The 17,068-nt window shown below is 34.3% G+C and overlaps 1 protein-coding gene across 1 annotated transcript in view; it reads right to left on the reverse strand.

Moving 5' to 3' along the window:
• Positions 1-5,807, reverse strand: part of LOC131804937 (uncharacterized) — a 139,053-nt gene extending 133,246 nt beyond the window's left edge. The window contains exons 1-7 of the mRNA XM_059128168.1: positions 5,132-5,807; positions 4,938-5,059; positions 4,740-4,880; positions 4,468-4,680; positions 4,046-4,396; positions 3,833-3,992; positions 3,408-3,766 (exon numbers count right to left, since the gene is read on the reverse strand). Coding sequence (XP_058984151.1) covers positions 3,408-3,766; positions 3,833-3,992; positions 4,046-4,396; positions 4,468-4,680; positions 4,740-4,880; positions 4,938-5,059; positions 5,132-5,435 — 1,650 coding nt within the window. The 5' untranslated portion in view covers positions 5,436-5,807. The remainder of the gene's footprint in view (positions 1-3,407; positions 3,767-3,832; positions 3,993-4,045; positions 4,397-4,467; positions 4,681-4,739; positions 4,881-4,937; positions 5,060-5,131) is intronic.
• Positions 5,808-17,068: the final 11,261 nt, after the last annotated feature.

Here is a 17,068-nt window from a genome sequence, read left to right on the forward strand (position 1 = left end):
TGTAATTCTCTTGGTTTCTTAAACTATCTAAATGCTGAATTGCGTCGAATTGCATTTGGGACTTTTTTCTTCTACATACCCGGCAAAATCTTTTAGAGTTAAATGATTGCACGTAGCCTAAAATACTATTAACTGCTAAATTATCTCCAATAATTACACCTAAAATAAAATGCACCTTCTGAACACTTTGTTGAACACAAATTTCAACCCCTTCTTCTAGAATTTTTAACTCTTCTACAAGATTGTGAAATGAAACTTCATTTCCACGTTCTTTTAAATCCTTTGATGGTATAAACGCAGCAGTTAATATATAATCAAGTTTTGACAACAAGTGCTGTGGCATTGAAGGAAAGCTAATATAACAACCACATATGGAAAATGTATGGGTTCCAAGAGGATTATTAATTTGAAAATCATCCATGTAAAGGACATAGGGAATAACTAAATTGTACTGATATTTTAATAATTTAGTTTTATATAACTCACCGTTTGTAAAATTTTGTAAAACAGGTGAATTTAGGAATTTTTTGGAGTTTTCTAATGTCAAATCTAAGAGATTTGGAATTTTAAAAAGGGCACTTATCATGAATTTCAGTGGCATTATATAAATATTGGATAACTTTGGACCTAAACTGGGATTTCCGCTGATAACAATTTCCGAGACTTGATTGCTAATTACATAAACCTTTGGATCATCATAAAAGTTTAGTTCTTTTAAAATTTTTAAAAGTCTATATTCCGTTCTAGTTTCTTCGAAAGGATTTTTACAAAAGTTTAGTAAGTACCTTAAGTCTTCATAATTTGGATGATCAGTTATATATTTTTCAATTGTACATGAAATGGATGAAAGCAGAATTGAAACAGAATGTTGTATTTCTATAACATGATTTCTAGGCATATAGCTTTGACCATGTAATTGTAAAGACAGATATAAGGTTTTCTTTTTCAAAACATTTAAATCCTTTTCTATTGTATTGTTGTTAATAACAGTTTCACTGTTTGTATAATCATTTTCTTTTGATGATGACATTTCAACTGGCACATTAATGGCTTTAACCATTGGTGGAGCTTTTGTGTGATTCTTGTGAAGTTTTTCTAAATGAATTCTGAATGACGTAAATTTTGTAAATGTTTGCTTACAGTTGTCCTGAACGCATTGTACTTTTAAAAATTTAGTGGACATTAAATGGTCTGTTTTCAAATGAGCTATTAAAAGATTTGCCTTATCAAAATGCTTACGGCAACGAAAGCAAATATACATTTTGAATTGTACTTTAATTATTGTTGCAGAAATTAATAAGTGAAGTCAAATTAACTGATTTTATATCATACTAGCTGAACCCGGTGCGCTTCGCTACCCCTTTTGATTTTATATGCATTCAAAATTTTATTTACGAATATATGTTGGATAAAGAAAAACAAATTTAAAAATTAAAAAAAATATTGCACTAATTTAATGCGTAAATAACCAAAACCATTAGAAAAGCAGTAACATGACATACATACACGAAGGGTTTGTCCTTTGGATTTATTTATTTCATAGCAAATACCAAGCGTGCAGGAATTTTTTTAAGTAGAGTGGTATTTCTATTGCAAGTAGTGAATTCGAGATAGCAACATACTTCGCCGTAATAAGCGTATTTCAAATAAATTGTTGTGTTGTTTTTTAGTGTTAGCCTAAGGCGTTGTGGGTCAATGGTTCTTATTAAAATCATATCCCAATCTGATCCGATTTAAATATAATTTAAAAAAAAAATACTTTTACAACAAACTGAAATTGGCGCGTCAAATATGTGAAATCGGCCGAGAATATATATATGGGAGCTATATCCAAATCTTAACTAATTTCCAATTAATTTATCACATTTATTATTATAACAAAATTCCGCCACACATTCTGAATTTCATTGGAATCGGTCATATATATCGTGTTTGGTGCATAATATGTATGAAATCGGCCGAAATATATATGTTAGCTATATCCAAACCTCAACTGATTTCAATATAATTTGGCAATTTTTGCTGGTGCCAGATTTTGTCTCTCTCGCTTTGGGTGCATCAAATATGTGAAATCGGCTGAGTATATATATGGAGCTATAATCACAACTGAGCGTATTTGAATATAATTTGTCAAATTTATTTTTGTACCAAATTTAGCCACTCATGCCGAATTCCGTTAGAATCGGAAATACGTATCGTGTTTTGTGCATCAAATATGTGAAATCGGCGGATAATATATATGGGAGCTATATCCAAATCTGAACCGATTTTAATATAATTCGACTAATTTATTTTCTAATCAAAATCCCGTTACATATTCCAAATTTCTTTGGAATCGAACATACATATCGTGTATGGTGCATAAATCGGTCGAAAATATATATGAGAGCTATATCCAAATCTGAACCGATTTTAATATAATTTGACAAATGTATATTTGTTTTAATTTCCGCTACACATTTCAAATTTCATTGAAATTAGAGATACATAGCGTGTTTGGTGCATCAAATACATGAAATCGGTCGAAAATATATATGGGAGCTATATCCAAATCTGAACCGATTTCAATATAATTTTAAAAATTCATTTTTGCTCCCGATTCCGTTACTTATTTTAAATTTCATTAAATTTGGACATACATATCTTGTTTGGTCCACCAAATACATGAAATCGGCCGAAAATGTATATGGGAGCTATATCCAAATCTGAACCGATTTCAATATAATTTGGGAAATAATTTTTTTTAGATAAAATCTATCACACGTTTCAAATTTCATTGAAATTGGGGATACATAGCGTGTTTGGTGCATCAAATGCTTGAAATCGGCCGAAAATATATATGGGAGCTATATCCAAATCTGAACCGATTTCAATATAATTTGACAAATTTATTTTCGGATCAAATCCCGTCACATATTCCAAATTTCATTGGAATCGAACATTCATATTGTGTTTGAGGCATCAAATGAACGAAATCGGTCGAAAATATATATGGGTGCTATATCCAAATCTGAACCGATTACAATATAATTTACCAAACTTATTTTTGTTCCAAATTCCGTTACACATTCCAAATTTGGAGACTGTATCTTTAACCGATCAATAGATATGTGCATATAAAATCTAAATTTTTGGGAGGTACCTCCGATTCTGATGCTATATCTCCAGTTCCAAGTGGAAATTCAAAAATGTATATAGCCTATGTTACTTTCAGGCGATGTTGCAGTATATATGGAAATTTTCAGAAAAATCTATTCAGCAGTTTTCGAGTCCATAAATTACAAACAAACAAACAAACAAACAAACAAACAAACAAACGTACAAACATTTTCCTCTTTTATAGATATAGATACAGTATTAATTTCATAAAAATATTTTTGGATAAAAATCCATGGAATTTGGCAGGCATTTGGATATTTTAAAGAAAGTGCATGAAAAATTTTAAAACATGTATCTAAACATTCGAGGAACGATTGAAATTTTAACAAATTGTGGTTAAAAAAAACATAAAAACCTTTTATATTGAAATCGGACAAACCCTCCACAATTATAAATGGCTGTATAGTTAATCCAGCATTGTAATACTTTTCAGTGACTGTATCAATTTGCCTTTTATAATCGTTAATTGTCGGTAGTCGCAGTACGAAACTTTCCTGCGAATCAGCTATTGTTACTTTTTTTCGTAATTTACCGTTTCCACATTTAAACCTAGCAGGTGATGGTAAAACTGAATTCAACAGTATTGCGTATATATAATCTTGAGCATCTGCAACCGAAATATAAAATAAATATTACTTTTAATGTTTATGATAAATCAGGAATTAAAATTTACCTATGCTGCTTGCCGTCAAAACATTTGCGAAGAGTTGTTTGCAATGTTCGTTATGAATATTTTTCCCATAATAATTGTAAATTTTTTTCTTAAATTGGTCCCATTTAGAAAGTAGAAGATTGCCTTTCTGTGGATACATAATATCGAAATCAATGTTGACCTAAAACGAAACATTAGTATCCATATACAAATAAATAGCTCATGGCTACTTACCAATTCTGAAGCTCTTGCATCGGACAACTTCGTCCATTCAAGGAGAAATGTATGGCTACTTAAATTTTTTATATCTCTTTGCCGTATGTTAAAAGATCTTTTCCATTTTTCGCAGATCGATCCCCAATCATTACATTCTCTTAGTAAGGAAGCTTTCAATGAATTTTCAACTGATTCATCAATTTCGGGAACATCTTTGTTACAAAAATTAGGAGATGTGTGAGTTGCTGCTTTGCTTGTGCTAGGCTCGGAAATCAAAAGCTTTATTCTTTTGGACTTCTTGTTTCTATACTTGGCATAAAGTTTTCCGCTTGCGTTGTTCTTTCCTTTTCTTGAAATGTAATAATAATCCTAAAAATAAAGACATATTATAAGTTAAGAAACTACATAATCAGATACGTTGTTTATATTGTTAATCTTACCCTCATTTCGTTTTCAAGAGGAAAAACGGAACAAATTTCATCCAATATGCGCATATAGTCTTGAGTGTAAAGAGTAACATTGTTGGTTAAAATATCTTCAATAATTATATTAATTATATCATCTCTTTGCTCGTCACTTAATTTCTTATTAACGCTACTACATTCAAGCGCTAGTTTCCCCTTCGAGGTATGTGTTAACAATTCCGTTAGATCCTATATTAAATAAAAAAACTACATTAACTATGCTTACACAAATATTACTCTTACCTTACCTCTGACAAAATTCCTTTGGCTTTTGAGCAGTTCGAACCTGTAGTGTCGGGAGTACCAGGAGTACTTGCAGGTGTCTCGTTGCGTTTCCACCATTCACCTATTTTAGATGGAACTGACATAGTTTCGTCATCAATCCCGAGCTATTGTTATGACAATATTAATACTGAGTTCAACTCTGTAAAACAAATAATACGTACCTTTCGTTTTTTCCAAGCAAAGAGCTTTTCTCTGAATTCAACACGCAGTCCCAATGGTGGCACTGCTTCCTTTAAATCTTCTTTTTTCAAGTACTGCAAGCTGCGAAATGTTACATGTGATGCTAAAAGAACAAAAAAGAAAATTCTTTGTTAATTACACTGATTAACTGAAAAATTCATTTTTATTTACTTACCTTTTAATTGTTCAAAAAGCGACTCCATATTTATTCCTTTTAAGAACTCCCTTAACATATAATCGTCCTCATTGTTTTCCGCATCTTGACTGCTGCAATGGTTTGTATCGCGAACCACAACAATATTGCCATCGATTTCTAACAACTCACCAATGATATTTTGAGGATCTTGCGAATTATTATTCATTTTCAATAAATTTTTTGCACAATGCGTCCTTTCTCTTTCAATAACACGGAAAAAATGGTAAATATGCAGCCGATTGCACACGAGTAAAAAAAATGACAACGGTGGTGCATGATTCATACACGGTAGTTGCTAAAATGGCAACGATCGTGTACGATTCATGCACGTCGGTGTACAAAGTAACAACGGTGGTGCATCATTATGCAGGTGGTGGTGCATAATTCATACACGACCGGTGTCATATTGACAACGACCGTGTGTGAATCATGCACCACCGTTGTCATTTTTTACTCGTGTGTAATCGGCTGCAATTACCAATATTACAAATGGACAAATTAAGCACGGCTGTTGTTGGTACCGAAAGTTGACCACGTCTCGGTGTCAATTTGAGCACGTTCGTGCACAATTCACCAACAGCCGTTGTTGAAAAATATAACAACGGGTCGTTGCGAAAATGACAACATACGTGCTTGATTTCGCAACGGGATTTTTCCCTCAGTGTAGGATTTTATGCTGATCAAGAATATATACTAGGGTGGAGGGTATGAAAAATTTAAACATTTTGACTTTTCGATGTTCCCAAGCGATGATGCATCTACCTGCATTCTTCTATCATACACGCCTAAAAATAGTTCCTAAGAAAACATTCAGTAATAACTCTTCATGTGTAAACTGTTTTATGATGAATTTTGCAGCTCCTTACAGACAACTATTATATATTTTAAACAAAATAAACTGAACCAAATATTAGGAACAATATCCACGAAATATCCATTCATTTTTAAAAAAGTTACAAAAAGAATTTTTCATAAATAAATATTCAGTGAAAGATGGCACAAGTCAAACACCGTTCATATTGGTTCACGGCTTCCATATAACGGATTTCGGTACATCAGACCGAATTTAGCTCAAAAAAGTATTTCAAGTTTCGTGAAAGTCGGTTCAGGTATATAAAATACCTCTGCTAAAGATCGGCTTAGATTTGGGCATGGCTCCCATATATATCTTTAACCGATTTGACGTTTATTGTGAATCAAATGGTTAATATTAACCAAAATGGGCCGAATTTTTCGAATGCAGCCGAATTCAGCCTAGAAATAAATACTTCAAAGTTGTGCAAAATCGGTAAAGATATAGCTATAGCTCCCATATATATTTCAACCAAATCGTAATATGCACTCCATAATGATATTTGGTACCAAATATCAGATACAGCACTCAAATGTATCCGCTAAATTTTATTGATATCGGTACAGATGCAACATTATTTGCTACGAGAGGCACAGATGCCTCAAATTTGTTGGAAATCGATTCAGAATCGGATATACATCCCATATATAAGTTTCCTCTGATTCCAAATTGTAACTGCTTTAAAGCTGTAATATGAATTCAAAAAAGCTTCATAATCGGTACTATCCACTTCACTTTAACGTAGGACCAAGTAAAGCGGGACTGCTGTGCTAGCATTACAGCCGTTAACTCTTACTCTCCTTGCAATCTAAAAGTACTTTGGCAACTCTAACTTCAATATTGTAAATTTATTTGTTAATTATTACCTTTCTTGTTAACTAAAGTGATGGGAGGAGTTTATTGTCTACCAATTCCGAAAGGAAAGTTAAAAACTTGGCTATGCCTTGCCTGCTATTTCATAACATAAAATTAATAAGCTACTCATTTTTAAGGGCAATCTTCTAAAGAAACCGAAAAGTTATAACAAACTTTTATTTACACTACCATCCATCCCCTGACAGCAGGCGGACGGAAAATCTATCACAAACACCCATACACACTGGCACAAATGGTTTACTTGTGGCATTGACTGACTGAGTGTTGTTATTGCCGTTGCCGTAGTGGTCGATTTGTCCGACATTAATAACAGTGGCATGAATAACAAACTGCCTTTATCGCTTTAATGAAGCTGACCATCGGGAGGCAACAAGCTGCATCCCATAACTTCTTTGTTGGTGGTTTCATGTTCGAGTGATCGGATGTTTAATGGGTTATTTCTGGTTTCCAATCAGTCACGACGTTGGTTGTGGCTTTCATTGTTATCTGAAGTGGATAATTAGCTGTTAAATGACAATGTTTGTTAAGATATTTATTTCATTCGTTTTGTTGAATTCCAATCGGTAATGGGTTGCAGCAGTAATACAGGTGGTCTCACGAAAATTAATAATACATTTTTTATTTAAATTATAACCAAATTTTTATTCAGTCAATTCAAAACGTTGGTAAATTGAAATGTTGGTTTTTAAATAATAAATTATAAACTATGAGCTTGTCTCAGAAGCATATGCTGCAATCTAAATTGGTCGCGATATGGGTAAATCGTTTATGTAGCATTGATGTTTCTGTAATCCAGCTGTACAGTGAGGAAAATTACAAGATATTTCCAATCAAAATAATTTACCTAATTTTTAGAGAATTTAAACAAGTAAGCAAAGGCTATAGACGTGAAGACGCCGACCATGTGATACCCTGCAATACTACTATATATTAGAAGCCCCTTATGTCCAAATCAGTTTTGGGAGAATTCGTGATAGAAATGATGTCATAGTGCCCTTCCCATAGAGCCTTTGCCCAATTTCCATGTACTCCGTGTTGTTAGGTATTCTAAACAATTTCACACGAAAGTTGTGACCCATTTTTGAGCTAAATATAATCAAAATTGCCCAATATTTAAGCACTCCGTCGTGCAGTAAAATCCAATGGTAATCCAAAATGCCAGACTTCTTCGCTGTCATTAACTTTCTTCTCAGACAAAATTCCGCGTCGATTGGCTTCAATTGTGTAATCAGGAATTTTTTCTGTTTTGGGGTCATTTGAACCGCTAAATATTTTGTGATCATCTCCAAAAGTAAGAGACCCATCTGCATTTCCAAATTAAGACTCATCTATATGAGTTGCTTGTTTACGATATTTGGCTGTATCCGTCAACGAAATCAGCATAAAAAACCCAGAAGCTCGGCTTTTGTATACTTTGAATTTCGCCTGTTAGTTATTTTTAGCGTTTCGGTAGAATTGAAATGTTGATATTTTTCACACAAAAGTAGTGGTCCATTCTACCCGCTGTCCTAAACTCCAATTTCATGCAAGATTTCGTTTCTTTTGATTTCTTTTTGTGACCTTTATAACGTCTGCAAAACTAGGAACATTTTTATACGTTGGTCGATTTCAACTCCTAAATATATTGGGGTCATCTTTAAAAACAATAAGCTTAGCCCTTCAGAGCTTAATCCTACTCTAATGAAAATTTTCGTGAGGATCGGACGATAGTTGCAATCTGTATATAATAACCCCAACCTGTGTTGTAAGGTGAAAAATATTACAAAATGTATACTTTAATATTATAAGTCAAAATGAAAAAATCGCATGCGATAAAAAATATGAAAAAATAAAAAAATGTCACAAAATACTAAAAAATCTATATTAACATCCTTATTGGCATCTTTTTATGCGATTTATATATTTTTTAGATTTTATTCTTTAATGTCAAGGGGGCATTCTAAACTGACAAAATTTGTCCAAATCGGTCCAGCCATTCATGAGATATAAGCATTCTAGCTAACATCCCCTTCCTTTGTATACACACATTGTATATATTTCGCTATATATATCCATATATTTTCTATCGTCATCTACGTACGGGTCAGAATTGACTTGTTCGTCTATTTGTGATTTCGCCGGGATTAAAAATATTCGCGATTTAATGGGATATTTGACTTTTATTTAACACAAATGTTATGGTCTATTTCACCCACTAAATATTACCCGATGACAATCAAGATTGGAAGACTTCTGCCCACCCCTAAGCTCTAAACCCATGCTAACTTCTGCGTCGATTGGTCTATAATTGTGATTTGTTTTTGGTCCATTTCAACCCCTAAATATTATGCGACCCTATCCTCAATTCCATTTTCAATTTCGTGATGATCGTGCCATAATTGCGACCTGTAGACGGACGGACGGACGGACGGACATACATACGGACATCGACTCAGCTCGGCGAGATAGGAAGATCCATATATACTTTCCTATGTGGGAAACCAATATTTCGAGGTGTTACGTAATTTTTGGCCCAATCAAACTTATAATACCCCCAACACAAAGTATTGTAGGGTATAAATATGGGTGTGTCAAGTACATACGATGCAGAATTAATTTTCGTTATTTTAATTCTAAGATATATTGGAAATGGTCATTGATTAAAAATATAATATAAAATTTTTAGATATATAACTGGTATTAAAATTGGCCAATGAGGTTATACTCGTATAAGGTATTATGTATTGGTGCATTTGTTTGTAACATGCAGAAGGAAACAAGATCGAAACTTAGATACTTTTAATGATCTCCATAGAATATGGTTATATGGTGGCTATACGAAAACGTGGACCTGAATAAACAGTTTATGTCATAGACTGTAGGTCCCATCATGAACTTTGAATACGAAATTTGAAACAACACCGGTTAACAACGTCTCTAATACCATAAAAATACCGAATAAAGGGAGGTGCCATTGTACGTGGGGTTTACCAAAACGTGGACCTCCAAAGGATTTTCTACAGGTTGAAGGTATCTATCCCTCTAGCAAAAACTATTCAATATGTATTGATATAGCCCTCATATAACCCACCATATACTGAAACGTAGTGATCTGGTTTTTTATACAAATAAGAACCCAAATGACAAGATATGAAATCTGACAGAAATGCTATATTAAGGGTTATGTCCAACGTTTACGCCGATCAATAATATATATACCCACTAGCTGGCCCGGTCCGCGTTGCCGGCCCGTAGTTTTAGTCTTTAATGCAAATTTTGTATAGCATAATATTTCACAAATCTGGCTCATAAAGGTGAGGCAAAATAATTTCTGAATAGTCCAAGTTAATTACGCTTTTACACTCATTACCATAGCACCTCAAATTGCGCATTACAATCCCCAAAAAGTCTATGTTCTTGTTCATAGTAAAATTCAATGACGATTAAACAATGCCCGTGTTCTTGTTAGCCAATCGGTAAAAATCACTATAGATCGGCGCCCCTGGGGACTATATGGGGACTGTACCAAAATATTTACGTATGTTGACATTTTTCTGTAAGATGGTTCTCTACTCACAAAGTAGCCTAAATACAGCAAAATAGATTGGAAAATGTGGTCAAGACCCTCGAAATAGAAAAGCCAAGACGTCAAATATTGGCCAAATCAGTTGAAAAACGTGGCCAAGACCACAGTCATATCTGAAATCAGGGATACATTTATATGAAGGTTATACCAACAACCAATATTCTCCTGGGGGTTACAAATTCAATAGAATACAAAATATTTTTTTCTGACCACACATTAGATGCGAAAGTGGATTTGGGGATACTCCAATGTGGGGACTTTACTTACATAAATTCCGAGGTGGCAAATATCTGTATACAATTTTTAGCCAAATCAATTGATGAATGTGGTCAAGACCAAAATGGGCCTTACTCTGAAAATTTCAAACTTTATGCGAAGAGGTTCTCTACCTCCTTAGAAACAAAGGCCAAAATATTAAAAAAGTGACCAAGACACCAAAAATAGGTTAAATCATACGATGGTTATATAAATATGAAATCGGGTTGTACCCTTATCCGTGAGTTATGGTCGTTACCATGACCTGCAAAAGCGATTTAAGGTATCTTGAATGTTTGGGAAGATTTTCTGGAAGGATAGAAATCCTTTTCTTACTAAGAGTCCCATTCGCTCTACTATTTTCCCTTTATATTAGGTATTTTTCTGATTGTACATTGGACCGATTATTGTGGTAGGAAAGAAGTAGTTCCACGCTTTGAAATGAGCCCCATTAGGCTTTTTCGGTAATTTTGGTTTGTTCAAATGTTTTCACATCTTCCAGTTGAACCACGATGTCGGCCCTGGAGTTGAAAGGTGGATGTTAGTTAACATCGTATTTCCCACTTATTTCATTTTTCGGTGAAAATTTGTATATAGTGAAAAATTATTCTTTATTTTGTTCACAAAAAATTTACTGAATTCTATTAGATAATACAAATTGGAAAAAAAAATGACAAAAGAAGAATAACACATTTAAAAAATCTTCAACTTGTTCGCTAATTTTTTACAGCAAATGTTTAAAGATCCTTAAATAGTTTGTTAATAGAATGTACTTCTATTTAAAAATTCGATTCCATTAAATTATTTCGAAATCATCTATTCCGTTTCGCCACCACATAATTCGGTACTACAATATCATTTCTCAAGAAATCAAGTCAATTAAATAAATTGGTATTAATATTTGAATTCAAAAATAAAACATAAAAAAACACTACAAATGTACATTAGAAATAAATAAGTCAAAATGGAAAAAAAATCATGCAAAATAAAACATTACTATTGTACATTTCAAAAGTCAAAATGAAAATGTTAATATATCACATTTTTACGCGATTTTTTTGGATATTATCCTTTTCGGAGAGGAGACAACTCCGAATTTGTGTGAATTGTTAAAATCAGTTCAGCGGTTCTTAAGTTATAAGCGTAGTAACTAACACAACTTTCTTTTATATATATAGATTTGGGTCTGACATAAGTATTTCGAGGAGTTACGAACGGAACGACAAAGTCAATATACAATCCATAGTACGGCGGAGGGTATAAAAAGGACGAAATTATAATACAGTAACAATGTTTAGGTAATTAGATGTTATTTTTGGCAGCTGACATTTGCTTATTTATCGATCAATAAAAGTCGTTATTTAAGTACTTATTTATCGGCGTTTAGTGGCCAGAAAATAACTACTTATGTGGTGTGAAATTCCCTTGGATTTGGTTATCCGGTTTGTGATGAATTCTTTTGAATTCTTAGCGCTAAAGTTCTTAGAGGATTCACACATGACCGCCTTTACAAAATATTTCGAAATCGTTCTACGTTGGACCCTTAATATAGTGTTCTGTCACATTTCATATCTTGTTATTTGAGGTTCTTATTGTTTACGTTTCGGTTTTTATGATGGCTATATCAAGACATATTAAATAGTTTTTGCTGGAGGCATATATACCTTTAACCTTCAGACAATTCCGTTATAAAATGTGGTGAGAATCCTCAAAATACTTTGAATCGGCTAGGTTAAGTTGAAAAGAGGGGCGGCGTACACTTAAGCCAGTACATGCCTCAAGACTAAGAGCTTGTTGAAAGAACACTGTCTGTTTACAATTTATTATATTTGAGACTCAGTTGCTTTAACAAAATTCCTTAACTGTTTTATTTGATATACCATGATCTGATTTAGGTCTGAATTGGAGTCGTTCCCTAAGAATTGGGATCTGATATTTGCAAACGCTGGTCATTGGCAGAGAAAGTGCTCCAATGTTTCACCATCTTTCCCGCATGCCCTGGATATGCTGTTAACTGCACAATCTATCTTGCACAAATGAGTTTGTAGGCCCAGGTAACCCGTAAAGATGCCTGTTACCCCACTAATCTCTTTCTTACTTAGCAATAAATATTGCATTGCCAAGTTCACTGTTGCTAACTTAATGCCTGTTTTAGCGAGAGAGTTTGCTATCTCGCATGGCCTGGTACCCATAATGCGTATTGAGCCGTATTTAGAATAGATGTTAATTGAATTCATAGATTCCAATATAGTTTTTATACCCTCCACCATACTAAGGAGGGTACATTATCTTTGTCATTCCAACAAAGTATATATAATCTTGATCAGCGTAAGATTCTAAGTCGATTTAGTGATGTCCGTCTGTCTGTCTGTTGTAATCACTCTATCTTTCGAATGTATTGAGATAGATGGCTAAAAATTTGCACACATGTTTATTTTTCCAGTAGGCAGGTTAAGTTCGTAAATGGGCCATGTAGGTCCACGTTTTTACATAGCCCCCATATAACGGTACCTCCGGATATTCGGTATTTTGATGATTTTGGCGACATTATTCACAAGAAGTGTTTCAAATTTAGTATTTGAAGTTCGAAATGGATTCTACACCCTAAGACAGAAATTTGTCTGTGCAAGTCCACGTCTTCGTATAGCCCCCGATGTTCGGTCATTATTCACCAGAATTTTTTCAAATTACGTATTTGGAGTTCCTTATGAGAACTACAGTCTGTGACAGAAACCCTATAGTACCTCCCTATATTCGATATTTTGACGATTTTAGGTACAATACCCATCGAAATTGATTGAGATGTGTGTTTTAGCTACATTATTCACTTATTTAAAGTTTCGAATTTGTATATGGTAATGGCTTATGACAAACAATGCCTATGTAGGTCCACGTCGTATAGACCTCAATATAACGGCTATATTTGGTATTTGTAAAACTTTAAAGTATTTTTTTAAGAATTTTATTTTTTGAAAATTTCCAAATTTTTTCCAAATGGTGGAGGGAATCCAAATTTCGGCCCGGACGAACTTACTGGTTTTTAACATGTTGAATTTATTGTTTTCAATTTTATAGCTTTAATAGTGATTTTACTGTTAATGTTAGGACGTTAATGGTAGTCGGTCTCATGTTGCTGTTATACCAGCAATTTCTAGTACGCATTTGTGATAGGAATCCGTCGATTCACGAGTGTCTGGTGGGAATTAATATTGCACAGCTACAATTGTTTCTGGTATCTGGTCCGATACAAGGTTTTCCATTGATTCTCCTGTTGTTACCTGTAAATATATTTGATGGTATGTCACGTTGCCTTTATTGTTCCACTCGTCCGTCGCCCCTGAGTCTTATGGCCTAAAACCCATACCGTATCATACCGTATCTGAATTTTTATTGTGTATACATATAAAATTGACCCTAAAGCCCTAGTTGGTGTTGTCTTCAATGGACTTCCTGTAATATTTTCGTATAACATTTTTTATACAAAGCTGTCCACCAGACCACGGACACGTTAGAACAGGTCTAATAACGCTTTTGAATAGCCAATGTGTCATCCTTGGATTGAAACCTCATTTGAGCCTATAGCCCCTTTAACACGTTGCCCAGCATCCATGAGCTTTATTTGCTCTTTCATGGATGTGGTCTCTCAAAATAAGTTTCCTATCTAGAATCACACCCAGATATTTAACCTTATTTGAAATGTTGATTGTCCTATTCAGGAAGACTGGTTCCCTCCCTGTGGAGTTCATTAACCAACTTTGTCTCTTACGTTAACGTCATATAGCCCACAACTTATCCATATATTCCTTGATGGTGTACAACCTCATGTATTACAGTTTCCACTGAACGCCGTTTAATGTATGCAGCTTTGTGATCTTGCTCTTAATCATGGTATCGATTGTGTGTTCCATGGTTTTGAGTAAAAACAATGTTAGATTTCTCGGTCAATAAGGTTTGGGCATTAAAACTACCCTCGCTTCCTGTCAAGCTTTTGGGGTGTATGCAAAATTAAAGGTACGCGTTGAAAATTTTGGCTAAGTTGGACGAGATGTAGTCCACTTCCTGTTGGAGGAGAGCCAGGAAAACCATATACGGTCCCGCTGCCTTAAACGGTTTGAAACCTTTGATGGCATCCTTTACCATCGATTAATCACTTTTGGTGCTTCATCAGTCAAATTTCCTCTAACAACCGATATACCTTCGTGTGCTCGATGGGAAGTGTGTGTTCATCAAAAGCCCTGGGGTCTCTTCTATTGTATCCATCTTATTACCCATATCATCCACCATTGTCTCGGGTTGTGTATGGGTTATAGAAATAAACTGTTTAATTTTTTATACATCATTTACACACTGTTCGCAGAAAACTTTCAGAAGTTGCGATTTCCTGTTCTTACTATCCACGACTTCGTATAGGCCCCATGTATCAGTACCTCCCTATATTCGGTATTTTGATGGTTTTAGATACAATACCCATTGAAATTATTTGAGATGCCGTATTTGAAGTTCATAATGGATGTTACAGCCTGCGATAGAAAATTGTCTATGCTGGTCCAGGTCTTCGCACAGCTCCGATATAACGGTACCTCCCTATATACGATATTTTGATGATTTTAGCTACATTATTCACCGTCTATTTCAAGATTCGAATTTGAATATGGTAATGGCTTATGACAAACAATTCCTATGTCGGTCCACGTTGTATAGACCCCAATATAACGGTTATATTCGGTATTTTTAAAATTTTAACAGAATTTATTAAGGATTTTATTGTTGAAAATTTCCAAATTCGTTCCAAATGGTGGAGGGTATTCAAAGTTCGGCCCGGCTGAACTTACTGCTTTTTAACTTGTTCTTTGTTACGAATTTTTCTGTCATCCAGGGTTTTTCATAGCCAAATTTTCTCTTTCGAAGAGAATAGCATTCATCGAATGATTTTATCAACGTCTCCGTATTTCATCTATGCTTAAGCATTCAATGTTTTCTTGCCCTAGCATTTCTTTTAGTTCAAACCTTAAATACTAGTGATCCGAAAAGGAGTGTTCATTCGAGACCCCCAATTCTGAATCTCGTTTATGAGATTTTCTGAACAAAAAGTAATGTCTAAAACCAATGGTTGCTTTATTCCCATTGTTAAGAATTATTATTATTAATTATGAAGGAGGAGTGCTATTTACAGATACCCTGGCTGCACTGTTTTTCTAAGCATAAGCATTACATGTTTGTTTTGCCTTACTCACCAGCCGCTGTAGTTCCGACGTAGTTGATAGAGTTCGCGAGTCGAAAGGTAGATATGCTGACGCTAGGTATATGCTGTCATTCCCCTGCAGTTGCTGCTGTGGTTGACAACTCTGAGAAAAGAAAACATAAATTTTTGTGAAATATTACACAAGTTGTCGGTCGAGACCCTGTATTGGCATAGAACAGTTGGAAGTTAAAATGGATAAGTCCAGAGACCTTGTTCTTAACAATCCAAGGTTCCTGAAAAAAGATCAATAGTCTCCGTCTCGCTCCAATGAAGGTTGATATGGATGTCAACCCTCAGACGAGGAATTTCTTCACCAGGTTAAGGATGCCGCTTTTCCAAGGCGCTTTATCTTCCCGAGCAAAATAATGTGAATATCCATCTCCCTCTATCCACCGGTGGGGACGCGCCTGGTAGGAAAACTGACTAACTTTACCATCCGAGAAATTAAAACAAACAATGTGTAGTCGCATTGTAGAAAATTCATTTCACTTTAATATCAAAACTCCATTTCCATTTTTGCTGTGCGAAAATTCATAGGGGCAATGGATTCCTAAAACTAGAGCTATTTTCAACCTTGCCAGAACTTTTAGCAGATATCTGAATTTTTTTTAATAATTCACTCGGAATGAGTGAGGATCTAAAAACCATACGAGAAAACATGCAAAACGATAGTTTCCCTCTTCTCGTCTATAAAATCAACCATAATTTCTAATTCAGACAAATACATTGATATTGTATACGACTTCAATTTGCTTTATATTTCCGGAACTTTTGAAATACATTTGGCGTGTTAAATTCTGCGACCTCTTGATGGCACATTGAAAACCAATTAAGACATGTCACTTTTTATGTCAGTGACTACAATTTTTACAGCCGCTTGTCATTGTCACAATCAAGGCAAGAAAACTTCGCACTCTCGGTGTGACAACGTTGCAGACATTGGCTAAAGTTCAAATGCTCAATAATTGTAAAAACATGAATTACACTTTAATCTATACCCTTACAAACACAGAGAGACAAACCCCATCTCATTCCAACGCAGTACATCTGTGCTTTCAGTTTTTTGTTTTTCTTTTTGCAAATAGACAATATTTATTTCTCCACATTTTTTTTTTGCCCAAATTT

The sequence above is a fragment of the Musca domestica genome, unplaced genomic scaffold, assembly GCF_030504385.1.
Source record: "Musca domestica strain aabys unplaced genomic scaffold, Musca_domestica.polishedcontigs.V.1.1 5, whole genome shotgun sequence".
In the NCBI taxonomy this organism is placed as follows: domain Eukaryota; kingdom Metazoa; phylum Arthropoda; class Insecta; order Diptera; family Muscidae; genus Musca; species Musca domestica.